Source organism: Somniosus microcephalus, unplaced genomic scaffold (genome assembly GCF_052327205.1).
Source record: "Somniosus microcephalus isolate GS21.2 unplaced genomic scaffold, FLI_Smic_1.0 unresolved_chr7, whole genome shotgun sequence".
Classification (NCBI taxonomy): Eukaryota; Metazoa; Chordata; class Chondrichthyes; order Squaliformes; family Somniosidae; genus Somniosus; species Somniosus microcephalus.
Genome location: NW_028225185.1, coordinates 9,699,918 through 9,714,589, shown reverse-complemented (window position 1 = coordinate 9,714,589; position 14,672 = coordinate 9,699,918). Strand labels below are relative to the sequence as shown.

General features: G+C 52.2%; 2 protein-coding genes across 2 annotated transcripts; both read right to left on the bottom strand.

Moving 5' to 3' along the window:
• Window positions 1-2,196: 2,196 nt before the first annotated feature.
• Window positions 2,197-3,392, bottom strand: LOC147086499 (relaxin-3 receptor 1-like). The gene has a single exon (XM_085978260.1). The coding sequence runs from the start codon at window positions 3,390-3,392 to the stop codon at window positions 2,229-2,231; it is 1,164 nt and encodes a 387-aa protein (XP_085834386.1). The 3' UTR covers window positions 2,197-2,228.
• A 2,468-nt stretch (window positions 3,393-5,860) lies between these two features.
• On the bottom strand, window positions 5,861-8,579 carry LOC147086498 (relaxin-3 receptor 1-like). Its single transcript, XM_085978586.1, has one exon. The coding sequence runs from the start codon at window positions 8,555-8,557 to the stop codon at window positions 7,388-7,390; it is 1,170 nt and encodes a 389-aa protein (XP_085834712.1). The 5' UTR covers window positions 8,558-8,579; the 3' UTR covers window positions 5,861-7,387.
• Window positions 8,580-14,672: the final 6,093 nt, after the last annotated feature.

The following is a 14,672-nucleotide window of genomic DNA, read 5'->3' as shown; positions in this document are numbered from 1 at the left end:
GGGAAAAAAAGAGGGGCAGAGGTTATGATCTGAAATTGTTGCACTCGCTGTTGAGTCCAGAAGGCTGTAAAGAGCCTAATCGAAAGATGAGGTGCTGTAAACATTGAGTGTCTCCACTTCCACCACTTCCGTCAGCAGCGAGTCCCAGGTCCTCGCCACTCGCTGCGTAAAAAAGTTTTTCCTCACGTTCCCCCCCTGTATCTCTTGCCCAAAACCTTAAATCTGTGTCCCCTAGTCCTTGTACCGCGTTATGACATGAACCACCCACAACTACATTAAAGCTGTCTTATATGTAATGCTGTGGCTGGAATACAACTGCAAAATGTAACAAAAAAGAGTTAGCTTGCGACAGTTTGCTCGTGATTTTTTGGGCATATCTTAAGCCCTGTGCTTAGAAACATAGAAAACAAAATAGGAGCAGGAGTTGGCCATTCAGCCCTTCGAGCCTGCTCCGCCATTCAATGTGATCATGGCTGATCCTCTATCTCAATCCTCTATCTCATATTCCCGCTCTCTCCCCGTACCCCTTGATGCCTTTTGCGTCTAGAAATCTATCTATCTCCTTCTTAACTATATTCAGTGACTTGGCCTCCACAGCCTTCTGTGGTGGAGAATTCCACAGGTTCACCACCCTCTGAGTGAAGACATTTCTCCTCATCTCAGTCCTAAATGTCCTACCCCGTATCCTGAGTCTGTGACCCCTCGTTCTAGACACCCCCCAGCCAGGGGAAACATCCTCCCTGCATCCAGTCTGTCTAGCCCTGTCAGAATTTTATACGTGCTTCGATATCACTGCAGAAGATATATGACGCAAGCAGCATAATCTCCTTCATATACCTCTTCCAAAATGCTGGCAAGCCTAAAAATCGGGGCAGTTTGACACAAAAATTAGTAACTGCATTAACAAACAATTCCTAGCTGTGTCTCAGTTCCAAGGGTCTAATTTAATGAAGAGGTTCTGCTGACATCACAGGCCACAAGAGGTTATGATAATACTTTTGAATTTCCTCCCTTGTATCCATCAGCTTACGTAGCTCATGATTTTTTTTGTTAAAGATTCTGATCAACCAATTGTGCATTTCCAACAGCTTCCCTTTTGTGCTTCACCTTTCCAGGATTTAGTACTTATTTCATAAAAAGACTGAAAACTCGTGTTTCTTGCCGTTGTTGGCAGATTTCCATTGGTGGGCACTTCTGGCCTGACCGAGTCTGATAGGGGAACAGGGAGGGGTCCATTTGCCAAGGAATTGCCCCTCAGTCTGACTTTCGGATCCGTTTATTTGATTTTCCCCGGGCTAATTAGATTAACAAGCATGGCAGAGAAAGTTAAAAGCAAAGTGTGTGAGGAGCATAGCTGGGAATGGTGAAGGTTCACCAAGACCATAACTGGTGCGTTCTCTGCCCAGCGATTCAAGACGATGGGGCTATCTAACGGTGTGACAGGGATACTAGAGGGGAACAATTCAGTTGGTTGTGCCACCCATTAGCGCCTTAAGAGGGCGCTAAGTGGGGCGCAAACCAACTAGCGCCCGGGCGCGTCACTGCCCATGCCTCCCGCAAAATTCAGCGGGAGGTTAGTGGTGGCGCTAACCGTTAGCGCTGCGCCGCTGGCGATGACGTCATCGGTGTGCGCAGCACCCCGCTCACGCCCCGGCCGCGATCTTTGGGAGCGCCCCCTGATTTACCGCCGGACGCTATGTCCGACAGGGTCAGGTGGGTGCACCTGCGGCCGGGGAGGCGCAAATTAAAGGCGAGGTGCGGGGCGGGCGTTTTTGTTGTTGGCCGCCTGCCAGCACCTGCCTGCGCTCCCGTCCCCGGCCTCCGGAACTACCCCCCCCCCCCCCGCGGAGTGCCGGCTGCGCTCCAAGAGCCCGGCACTTCTCTTGGGTGCCGGGCTCTTTTGCCTGCACTCCCGATCCCCGGGGGCCCAGCTGGGCCCCAGATCGTGCTGCAGAAGGCCCCTCCCCTTTAAGAAGGGGAGGAAGGCCTGCAATACCACGGCGTGACGTGCCACAGCGTGTGGCACTGCGGCACGTAGCGCCACGATATTCACGCGCAGCGCCCCAAGATCAATTTCCGGCGCGGGGGCGCTAATTTTTCCGGGGCGCTACTTTTAGCACCCCGGCAAAGTTAGCGTCCCAAGCGGGGCTATACTGAATTTCTCCCCCTAGTCCTCTATAGTACATGGGGCCAGGCCAGGCGAACCCGTTAGGTTTTTCGCACAGCATTCAAGGTGTGGGAAGACGGAGTGTCCCCCCGGTGCTGTCGGCAGGTTGATTGTCCATTTGGTTCAGGTTGACCGCATCTTGGCCGCCCTCCCTCCGGCCCCGGGTGCAGGGAGTAGGCAGGCACATCCAGGGGGAAGCGACGGAGCAGATACTCCGGAGCAGGCTGTTCACCGACTTCCTGAACTCCTTCCTCAGCAGGCAGTAGATGATGGGGTTGAGGCAGCTGTTGGCGTTGGCCAGGCAGACGGTCAGTGGGTGGACGTAGGTGTGGGCCACATAGTAGCCTCGGCCCCAGTAGACCAGCTCCAACTTAACCAGGACGCCCCAGAAAGCGATGATGTGGTTGGGCAGCCAGCAGAGAAAGAAGGACAGAACAATGATTATGACCAACCTGGTCACATTGGACGGTGCGACTGGGCTGCGGCCGTTCAGGTTCTGGGTCCTGAGCAGGTGCAGGAGCGAAATATAGCTCACAGATATGACCAGCAAGGGGAGAATGAAAGCCACCACAAACTTTTGGATTTGATAGACTTCTGACCAGTATCCCTCATCTGGGAATTGTTGGAGGCACAGTTCCTCGTCCTGAAGCTGGACGGTCCTGGAGAAGATGGTCGGGGGCAGACTGGCCGCGCCGGCGACCAGCCAGATCACCAGACTGACCCACTTGGCCACGCTGGGTCTGAAGGGGGTCCTGCCCGGTCTGAGGGTCTGCGCCACCGAGCAGTAACGGCTGACGCTCATGGCAGTCAGGAAGAAGACGCTGGCGTAGATGTTGAGCACGGTGACGAAGAGGACCAGCTTGCACATGGTGTTCCCGAAGGGCCAGCTGTGGTCCAGGGCGATCTCGGCCGCCCAGAAGGGGAGGACCAGCACGAAGTGGAAATCGGCCAGCGCCAGGTGGAAGACGAAGAGGTCGAGGGCGGACCTGTCGCGCCCGTTGACCCCTCGGACGAGGCACAGGACCAGGAGGTTTCCAAAGAGGCCCACGGCACACACCAGGGAGTACACGAGCGCCGCCACGATGCGTAAAGCGTGCGAAACCTCCGGGAGGACATCCACATCCAGGGGATCATGGCCCGGCCACTCCGGAAACGCGGTGGTGGGGACCCTGGATGAGTTGACCATGTCCAGGGAACTCAGCGACGGCGCTGTAACCACTTGCATCCTTCCAATTTCGGATGAAACACGAGGAATTGCAAGATCTTCCTAGGTGGTCTGTTTTGTTGTTGTTGTTGTTCTGGTCTTGAAGTTCTCGAGTTGCTATTCAACCATGGACTGCAGCTCACCAGGTGCAGTGGTCGGTCTTCCTCAAGGGGTTGGATCCACGGACTGTGCTCCCTTGAGGTGCCTCTTGTTCTCAGCCTGCATCCTCGCTCTGTATATTAAGAGCAATCCTTCGTCTGTTGAAACTCCGTCAAGACTCTCTCTTTCTGACACACACACACACACCCGGGTTCTCCTCCAGCTGGATCTGCGCAGCCAACTTATAAGCAGTGGTTGGAAAACAGCCGGTTCCCTGGAATGTCTTGACATCCGCTTCTCAAAGAAGGGTCGAATTGCCCTGGCTCTCCCCCTTAAGGAGGCGGAGGATTCCCTGTAGGATCTCAAGGCTGTGAAACTTGATTTGGAAAGGCAGGAGGACAGAACGGGGGGTGGGGGGTGGTGAGGAGACAAGGAGAGGAGACAGTCCTCTGCTCCTCCACAGCTCCCAGTCGCCCACTATTAAGGAAATATTCCCAAATAGGCCGACACTCCTAGTGCAGTACTGAGGGAGCGCAGCACTGTCAGAGGGGCAGTACTGAGGGAGTGCTGCACTGTCGGAGGGGCAGTACTGAGGGAGCGCCGCACTGTGGGAGGGGCAGTACTGAGGGAGAACCACACTGTCGGAGGGGCGGTACTTAGGGAGCACAGCACTGTTGGAGGGGCGGTACTGAGGGAGCGCCGCACTGTCGGAGTGGTGGTACTGAGGGAGCGCCGCACTGTCGGAGGGGCAGTACTGAGGGACTGAGGGAGCGCCGCACTGTCAGAGAGGCAGTACTGAGGGAGCGCAGCACTGTCGGAGGGGCAGTACTGAGGGAGCGCAGCACTGTCGGAGGGGCAGTACTGAGGGAGCGCAGCACTGTGGGAGGGGCAGTACTGAGGGAGCGCCGCATTGTGGGAGGGTCAGTACTGAGGGAGCGCAGCACTGTGGGAGGGTCAGTACTGAGGGAACGCTGCACTGTAAGAGGGGCAGTACTGAGGGTACGCTGCACTGTCAGAGGGGCGATACTGAGGGAGCACAGCACTGTCGGAGGGGCGGGTACTGAGGGAGTGCTGCACTGTCAGAGGGGCAGTACTGAGGGAGCGCTGCACAGTCGGAGGGGCAGTACTGAGGGAGTGCCACACTGTCGGAGGGGCGGTACTGAGGGAGCGCAGCACTGTCAGAGGGGCAGTACTGAGGGAGCGCCGCACTGTCAGAGGGGCAGTACTGAGGGAGCGCCGCACTGTCAGAGAGGCAGTACTGAGGGAGCGCCGCACTGTCGGAGGGGCAGTACTGAGGGAGCGCCGCACTGTCGGAGGGGCAGTACTGAGGGAGCGCCACACTGTCGGAAGGGCTGTACTGAGGGAGCGCCGCACTGTCGGAGGGGCAGTACTGAGGGAGCGCTGCACTGTCGGAGGGGCAGTACTGAGGGAGCGCCACACTGTCGGAAGGGCTGTACTGAGGGAGCGCCGCACTGTCGGAGGGGCAGTACTGAGGGAGCGCTGCACTGTCGGAGGGGCAGTACTGAGGGAGCGCCAATTTTCTCCAATTAAATATTGGGAAGACCGAAGCCATTGTTTTCGGTCCCCACCACAAATCCGTTCCCTAGTCACTGACTCCATCCCTCTCCCTAACATCTGTCTGAGGCTGAACCACTCTGTTCGCAACCTTGGTGTCATATTTGACCCTGAACTGAGCTTCCGACCACATATCTGCAGCACACCTAAGACTGCCTATTTCCACCTCCGTAACATCGCCCGTCTCCGCCCCGCCTCAGCTCATCCGCTGCTGAAACCCTCATCCATGCCTTTGTTACCTCTAGACTTGACTATTCCAACGCACCCCTGGCCGGCCTCCCACATTCCACCCGACGTAAACTTGAGGTCATCCAAAACTCGGCTGCCCCGTGTCCTAACTCGCACCGAGTCCCGTTTACCCATCACCCACTGTGCTCGCTGACCTACATTGGCTCCCGGCTAAGCAATACCTCGTTTTCAAAATTCTCATCCCTGTTTTCAAATCCCTCCATGCCCTCACCCCTCCCTATCTCTGTAATCTCCTTCAGTCCCACAACCCCCCCGAGATATCTGTGCTCCTCTAATTCTGCCCTCTTGAGCATCCCTGCTTATAATCGCTCAACCATTGGCGGCCGTGCCTTCTGTTGCCCAGGCCCCAAGCTCTGGAATTCCCTGCCTAAACCTCTCCGCCTCTCTGCCTCTCTCTCCTCCTTTAAGCCGCTCCTTAAAACCTCCCTCTTTGACCAAGCTTTTGGTCACCTGCCCTAATTTCTCCTTATGTGGCTCGGTGTCAAATTTTTTTGTCTTATAATACTCCTGTGAAGCGCCTTGGGATGTTTTACTACGTTAAAGGCGCTATATAAATACAATTCATTGTTGTTTATTAGTTTACCAAATTACAAGCCAAATAGCCAATCAACACCAGTAAAGGGATGAGATTCAAACCCCCAATCTAAATTGTATTTTTTTATTGGCGGTGGGGGTAGTGGTGCTTATAGGGAGCGTTGAAACACCAATGAATTCAACAAGTAGACTATCATTAGTAACAACGATTCTGTATTAATGATACAATCAGTTCCATACAATAGCAATCGAACAGTACATCAGTTAGTCATTATATGCTTTAGCGACAACAGGGCTGTTTAAAAGGTTACATTTGATTACCAAAATCACTGATATTTTACTGCAGACTATATTAGTGTTTCTTTCCTAAATAAGTTTATAGATGCATTACGTGACTTACATCGCTTGAAGAAGGGATATTTTCATAAGGGAAACGGGTGATCGGTGCTGGCGGTGACCTGAAGCTGTTATTAAATTACCGGGGTGTCTAATAATCACAGCACTGGGCAGTTTAACCATTTAACTAGTCACTAAGCCTAATAATTGCAACTAGATATCTAATTTAAGAATCAGTTCAACGAGTAATCCCTGGTTTCCGCTATTTTCTATTTATTTATCATCACAAATTATTCCCTCTTTTGATCTTACACTCTTGCCATCTATTAAGTTGTTGCACCCTTCTCTGCACTGTGACATTGACTGGAATGAGGTTCTTTTCCCAGCCTGTGGGAGTCCGCAAAGAGTTGAACGAGGCGGCGTCAAGACCACCCTCTCTTTCTTCCTTCCTTTGCAGCTGTACTCCGGGGAATCAGAATTACTGGCCGCATAACCTCGTGAATCTGCGATGAAGCCTCAGTCCGCACCTCCCCAGTCACAGATTCTCGCACCACAGAAAGAGGTCGGTCGGCCCATCGTTCCTGTGCCGGCTCTTCGAAAGCGCTCTCCAATTAGTCCCACTTCTCGCCCTTGCTCTTCCCCCACAGCCCTGCAATTCTTTCCCCCCTTCAAGAATGTATCCCATTCCCTTTTGAAAGTTAACTGTTGAATCTGCTTCCACCGCCCTTTCAGGCAGCGCGTTCCAGATCACAACAACTCGCTGCATAAAAAAAAATTCTCCTCATCTCCCCCCTCTGGTTCTTTTGCCAATGATCTTAAATCGGTGTCCTCTCCTTACCGACCCTCCTGCCACTGGAAACAGTTTCTCCTTATTTACTCTATGAAAACCCTTCTTTTGAACGCCTACATAAAATGTGGAACTCGCTACCACGTGGAGTGGTTGAGGCGAATAGCATAGGTGCATTTAAGGGGGAGCTAGATAAACACACGAGGGAGAAAGGAATAGAAGGATAAGGTGAGATGAATGTAGGATGGGACGAGACATGTGTGGAGCATAAACTCCGGCACGGTCATGTTGGGCTGAATGGCCTGTGTCTGTGCTGTACATGCTATGTGATTCTCTGTCCCAACAATATACACTGTGCATCTGTCTAACTGAGCAACAGATGTAGTCCATACGTTGGGCATACCCTGGATGGCCAGGTAGTGGAGGGAGGTGTTGTTCAGTTTCCTTGCACTACACTGGTGGTTGTGGCGGGCAGTGTGTCGCATTTTTTGCCTTGGACCTTGGATTCCGGTTGAATGTGCATTTGTTTCAAGGGAATGACAACTTGGCTGTCTTCAGGCTGATCCCCGTAGCAGGCTGTGGACAGGTACATCCAAGGGTGGCTGTTGGAGGAAACCCTCCAGAAGAGGTTCTTCAAGGACTTCCTGAACTCGTTCCTCATCAGGCAGTAGATGATGGGGTTGAGGCAGCTGTTGGTGTTGGCCAGGCAGACGGTCAATGGGTGGATGTAGGTGTGGGTGATATAGTAGGCTGTGTTCCAGTGGACCAGTTCCAACTTAACCAGGATGCCCCAGAAAGTGATGAAGTGGTTGGGTAACCAACAGAGAAAGAAGGACAACATTAGTATTATGATGGATTTGGTTACTTTGGATTGCCTCTTTGCATTGTTGGTATTTAAATTATGGTGCCGTAGAAAGTTTAGGAGCAATAGATAGCATACAGATATGACTATTAGAGGTACTATGAAACCCATCATGATCTTCTGAATGTGATAAAGTGCCAGAAAAGTTTGTCCCTCTGGAAATTTCTGGATGCACAGTTCCTCACCCTGAATATTGATGGTCTTGGAATAGATGGTCGGGGGCAGACTGGCCGCGCCGGCGACCAGCCAGATCACCAGACTGACCCACTTCACCGCGCAGGGTCTGAAGGGGGTCCTGCCCGGTCTGAGGGTCTGCGCCACCGAGCAGTAGCGGCTGACGCTCATGGCGGTCAGGAAGAAGGCGCTGGCGTACATGTTGAGCATGGTGACGAAGAGGACCAGCTTGCACATGGTGTTCCCAAAGGGCCAGCTGTGGTCCAGGGCGATCTCGGCCGCCCAGAAGGGGAGGACCAGCACGAAGTGGAAATCGGTCAGCGCCAGGTTGAAGACGAAGAAGTTGATGGTGGACTTGTCGCGCCCGTTGACCCCTCGGATGAGGTACAGGACCAGGAGGTTTCCAAACAGGCCCACGGCACACACGACGGAGTACACGAGCGCCGTGATGACTCGTAAGACAGTGTAGAATGCTCCTAGAGAACCAAAATCGCCCGGTTCGAATTGTAATGTGCTATTGATGTCCTCTAAATAGCTGTTGTTGGCATCGTCAAGATACCAATCACTCATCTTGTAACAAACTAAAGCAACATACTAGCCTTTAATTTAGAACAATCAATCACAGAGATAATGACATCTACACTGGCCCGAGATACCATAATCCTTAATGGGATGAGACGTTAAACCGAGGCCCCGTCTACCCTCTCAGGTTGGATGTAAAAGATCTCGCGGCCACTATTTCGAAGAAGAGCAGGGGGGAGTTCTCCCCGGTGTCCTGGGGCCAATATTTATCCCTCAACCAACATCACTAAAAAAACAGATGATCTGGTCTTTATCACATTGCTGTTTGTGGGAGCTTGCTGTGCGCAAATTGGTCGCCGCGTTTCCTACATTACAACACTTCAAAAAAAGTACTTCGTTGGCTGCCAAGCGCGTTGGGACGTCCTGAGGTTGTGAAAGGCGCTGGAGAAATGCGAGACTTTTTTTCCCCCTTACTCGTTATGGGAGTGTAGATCACGGAGTCAAATATGTGGTCCTTAACTTCTTTGCAGATTCAGGTCCACAGTTTTCTCGGAGTGGCGTGTCCCTTCTCCATCTTTGCATTAACTTGACTGACTGTCGATTCAACCCCGATCGCACTCGGCTATTTTTTATTATAGTTGCCGACTTTCAAGGTTTGCCAGGACATATTAATGCGTCTCCAAAGCGCTCCCCTTGCAAGAAATTGGTTAACAGATGTCTCTCCGCCTCAACACAGTGTCCGGTCGCTTGTCCAAGTGCGGCCGTGCTCTTGTCATCCCTAAGGAGGGCTGGCGGTCTCGGAGCACCCGCTATCTCAGGATCGAGTGTCTCTTAGACTGATGGCTCCCCCTTTCAAGAGTTTCTGGAGCGGGTGGATTCGGGGTTAGCCTCAAAGCGCCGTTCAGGCGGGTGGCGAGCGTGTCCCTGAGCCCTGGGGTGCTGTGCACAAAGTAAAGGTTGTTGAGGCTGCCTCAATATCTCACCTGCGTGGAAGTCGTCGCTCAGGGTGCTGGAACCACCGGAGGTGCCCAGGTACTGAGGTCCACCTCGGCTGCTGAACGATTCCCTCCACCCTGCGCTGTTCAGGGTGCTGAAACCACAGGAGGTGCCCAGGTACTGAGGTCCACCTCGGCTGTTGAACGATTCCCCCCACTCTGCGCTGTCCAGGGTGCTGAAACCACAGGAGGTGCCCAGGTACTGAGGTCCACCTCGGTTGCTGAACGATTCGCCCCCACTCTGCGCTGTCCAGGGTGCTGAAACCACAGGAGGTGCCCAGGTACTGAAGTCCACCTCGGTTGCTGAACGATTCGCCCCCACTCTGCGCTGTCCAGGGTGCTGAAACCACAGGAGGTGCCCAGGTACTGAAGTCCACCTCGGCTGCTGAACGATTCGCCCCCGCTCTGCGCTGTCCAGGGTGCTGAAACCACAGGAGGTGCCCAGGTACTGAAGTCCACCTCGGCTGCTGAACGATTCGCCCCCACTCTGCGCTGTCCAGGGTGCTGAAAGCACAGGGGTACCAAGGCACTCAGGTCCACCTTGGCATTTAAGCACTGTCCAGGGTGCTGAACTCTCTGCTCGCTTTCCTTTCTCCCCACCGGGATGGGCGTGCTGTGCTCGAAGCGTCCAACGCCTCTTCAACGGACCTGGCACAACCTTGCGCCCTGTGGCGCTTGCTGGAGAGCGCACTGTCTTCAAAGTGCTGGTGTTGCCTCGGTCACCGCTTCTTTCTCGGAGTGCTAGCTTGGCAGCGGGGGGTTGGGACGGGGCGGGGCGGGGCGGACGAGACTCCTGGACAAGCCCACGTTACGCTCAGATCCAAGCCACCAGACTATCCAAGGGAGCAAATCACTGAAGCGGCCCCCATGAATTTACACCGAGCATGCTAAATCCTGATCACTGCTTTTGTGCAAGAAGACAGTAGTTATTTGAAAGCATGTAACGACTTGTTTAAAAGAAATCTCTGGAGTTTAGAATGCATCATAAACTGGCAGCAGAGAGTGAGGGATTTGGAACTTTTATCTGGGATTACATAGGCGCAGCGGAGGTAGCCACATTATAACGGGACGTTCGGTCAATATCAGTCCTCAGCAAATCAATGTGAAGGGACAGAAAATTCTGGGAGTATCATATCATTTCCCACTGGGAGACAGAGGAGTTTTAATTTTAGAATTGTGAAGGGCTTTGTTGGAGTAAAGGGGAAAAGATTATTTCCGCTCGGCTGGGGTGGGGGGGCGGGGGGGGGGGGGGGGTCAGTGGCAAGAGGCGAGCGATTTAACACTGTCAGCTGGAGAGTGAGGCATTTCTTGACAGAGGGTTGAAGGAACATGGGGAGTGGTTGAAGCGGAGACCCTTGCCCCCGTTATGAGAAAACTGAATTATTTAACTAGAGGAATACAGGGAGGGAAGCGAGGAGAGCAAGTGGCAATGGGCTGGCACAGTAACAGCGACTGAAATCACTGTCGTGTACGATAAGGCTGTCTTTCAAATAATAGATTAATGATTACTCACTGATCAAGGCTATGATCTAGTCAAGGAGCCCAGATTGCAATCAAACAGGGAGAGAGCATCCAAAATATTACCGTATTTCCGGTCTTTTTATTTCTGCAACTCAATCTAACCATTGCTTTTCGACTTAACCTCCCGTGTCCTTCTGTGCCTTTTTCGAGTTTGGCTGTGTGTTGCAGTCGGGGCGTTGGCCCAGCCCTCGGCACTCACTCAATCTTGACAGAAAACAGGGTGGAGATGCGCAATGCCACTTGACACCACAGAGGGGCGCACGGTGTCTCACTCTCTGCTGCAGAACGCCATCGAACCACTTCAAGAAAAGATTTCTCCTGGGCAGAATAAGTTCAATTTAATCCGTTAATAAGTTAAATACTGAGAGATTCGGAGATATACAGGACCGGATAGCTATTTGGGATCGGAATCAGTCCATTCCTGCAGAAATTAGAGACAAAAGGAAGCATCCAATATTCCTTTAGTAATCTCAACTGTTTATTCCGATGACAATTTCAAATAGAAATTATACCCCACACCCCTCACTGTATCTCTCTGATATACCCCACACCCCTCACTGTATCTCTCTGATATACCCCACACCCCTCACAGTAACAATCTCTGATATACCCCACACCCCTCACTGTATCTCTCTGATATACCCCACACCCCTCATTGTATCTCTCTGATATACCACACACCCCTCACAGTAACAATCTCTGATATACCACACACCCCTCACTGTAACACTCTGATATACCCCACACCCCTCACTGTATCTCTCTGATATACCCCACACCCCTCACAGTAACAATCTCTGATATACCACACACCCCTCACTGTAACACTCAGATATACCCCACACCCCTCACTGTATCTCTCTGATATACCCCACACCCCTCACTGTATCTCTCTGATATACCACACACCCCTCACAGTAACACTCTGATATACCCCACTCCCCTCACTGTAACACTCTGATATACCCCACACCCCTCACTGTAACACTCTGATATACCCCACACCCCTCACTGTAACACTCTGATATACCCCACACTCCTCACTGTAACACTCTGATATACCCCACACCCCTCACTGTAAAACTGATATACCCCACACCCCTCACTGTAACACTCTGATATACCCCACACCCCTCACTGTAACACTCTGATATACACCACACCCCTCACTGTAACACTCTGATATACCCCACACCCCTCACTGTAACACTCTGATATACACCACACCCCTCACTGTAACACTCTGATATACCCCACACCCCTCACTGTAACACTGATATACCCCACACCCCTCACTGTAACACTCTGATATACCCCACACCCCTCACTGTAACACTCTGATATACACCACACCCCTCACTGTAACACTCTGATATACCCCACACCCCTCACTGTAACACTCTGATATACACCACACCCCTCACTGTAACACTCTGATATACCCCACACCCCTCACTGTATCTCTCTGATATACCACACACCCCTCACTGTAACACTCTGATATACCCCACTCCCCTCAATGCAACACTCTGATATACCCCACACCCCTCACTGTATCTCTCTGATATACCACACACCCCTCACTGTAACACTCTGATATACCCCACACCCCTCACTGTAACACTCTGATATACCCCACACTCCTCACTGTAACACTCTGATATACCCCACACCCCTCACTGTGACAGACTGATATACCCCACACCCCTCACTGTAACACTCTGATATACCCCACACCCCTCACTGTAACACTCTGATATACCCCACACCCCTCACTGTAACACTCTGATATACCCCACACCCCTCACTGTAACACTCTGATATACCCCACACCCCTCACTGTAACACTGATATACCCCACACCCCTCACTGTAACACTCTGATATACCCCACACCCCTCACTGTAACACTCTGATATACACCACACCCCTCACTGTAACACTCTGATATACCCCACACCCCTCACTGTAACACTCTGATATACACCACACCCCTCACTGTAACACTCTGATATACCCCACACCCCTCACTGTATCTCTCTGATATACCACACACCCCTCACTGTAACACTCTGATATACCCCACTCCCCTCACTGTAACACCCTGATATACCCCACACCCCTCACTGTATCTCTCTGATATACCCCACACCCCTCACTGTAACACTCTGATATACCCCACACTCCTCACTGTAACACTCTGATATACCCCACACCCCTCACTGTAACAGACTGATATACCCCACACCCCTCACTGTAACACTCTGATATACCCCACACCCCTCACTGTAACACTCTGATATACCCCACACCCCTCACTGTAACACTCTGATATACCCACACCCCTCACTGTAACACACTGATATACCCCACGCCCCTCACTGTAACACTGATATATCTCACACCCCTCACTGTAACACTCTGATATACCCACACCCCTCACTGTAACACTCTGATATACCCACACCCCTCACTGTAACACTCTGATATACCCACACCCCCGCACTGTAACACTGATATACCCCACACCCCTCACTGTAACACTCTGATATACACCACACCCCTCACTGTAACACTCTGATATACCCACACCCCTCACTGTAACACTCTGATATACCCACACCCCCGCACTGTAACACTGATATACCCCACACCCCTCAGTGTAACACTCTGATATATCCCACACCCCTCACTGCTGCAGCCTGTGCAAGGGCTCAACTTTCAGCTACATAACACATTGATTGACGACTTCAATTCAATTCAATTGACAGATAAAGAAATCAAGTGGCAAATGCTTTCGAGGGAGAGCTGAATTGAATGAAGGCTGCCCCGTGTCCTAACTCGCACCAAGTCCCATTCACCCCTGTGCTCACTGACCTACATTGGCTCCCGTACCAGCAACGCCTCGATTTAAAAATTCTCATCCATGTTTTGAAAACCCTTCATAGCCTCGCCCTCCTCCCTATCTCTGTAACCTCCTCCAGCCCCACAACCCTCCGAGATCTCTGCGCTCCTCCAATTCGGGCCTCTTGCTCAGCTCCCGATTTCCGTCGCTCCACCATTGGTGGCCGTGCCTTCAGCTGCCTCGGCCCCGAGCTCTGGAATTCCCTCCCTAAACCTCTCCGCCTCTCTCTCTCCTCCTTTGAGACGCTCCTTAAAACCCACCTCTTTGACCAAGCTTTTGGTCGCCTGTCCTAATATCTCCTTATGTGGCTCGGGGTGAAATGTTGTTTGATAATCGCTCCTGTGAAGCCTGTTGCAACTTTAAAAAAAATTCGTTTATGGGATGTGGGCATCGCTGGCAAGGCCAGTATTTATTGCCCCGTCCCTAATTGCCCTTGAGAAGGTGGTGGTGAGCCGCCTTCTTGAACCGCTGCAGTCCTGTGTGGTGAAGGTGCTCCCACAGTGCTGTTAGGGAGGGAGTTCCAGGATTTTGACCCAGCGACAATGAAGGATCGGCCGATATATTTCCAAGTCAGGGTGGTGTGTGTGACTGGGAGGGGAACTTGGAGGCGGTGGTGTTCCCATGCGTCTGCTGCCCTTGTCCTTCTAGGTGGAAGAGGACGCGGGTTTGGGAGGTGCTGCTGAAGAAGCCTTGGCGAGTTGCTGCAGTGCATCTTGTAGATGGTACACACTGCAGCCACGGTG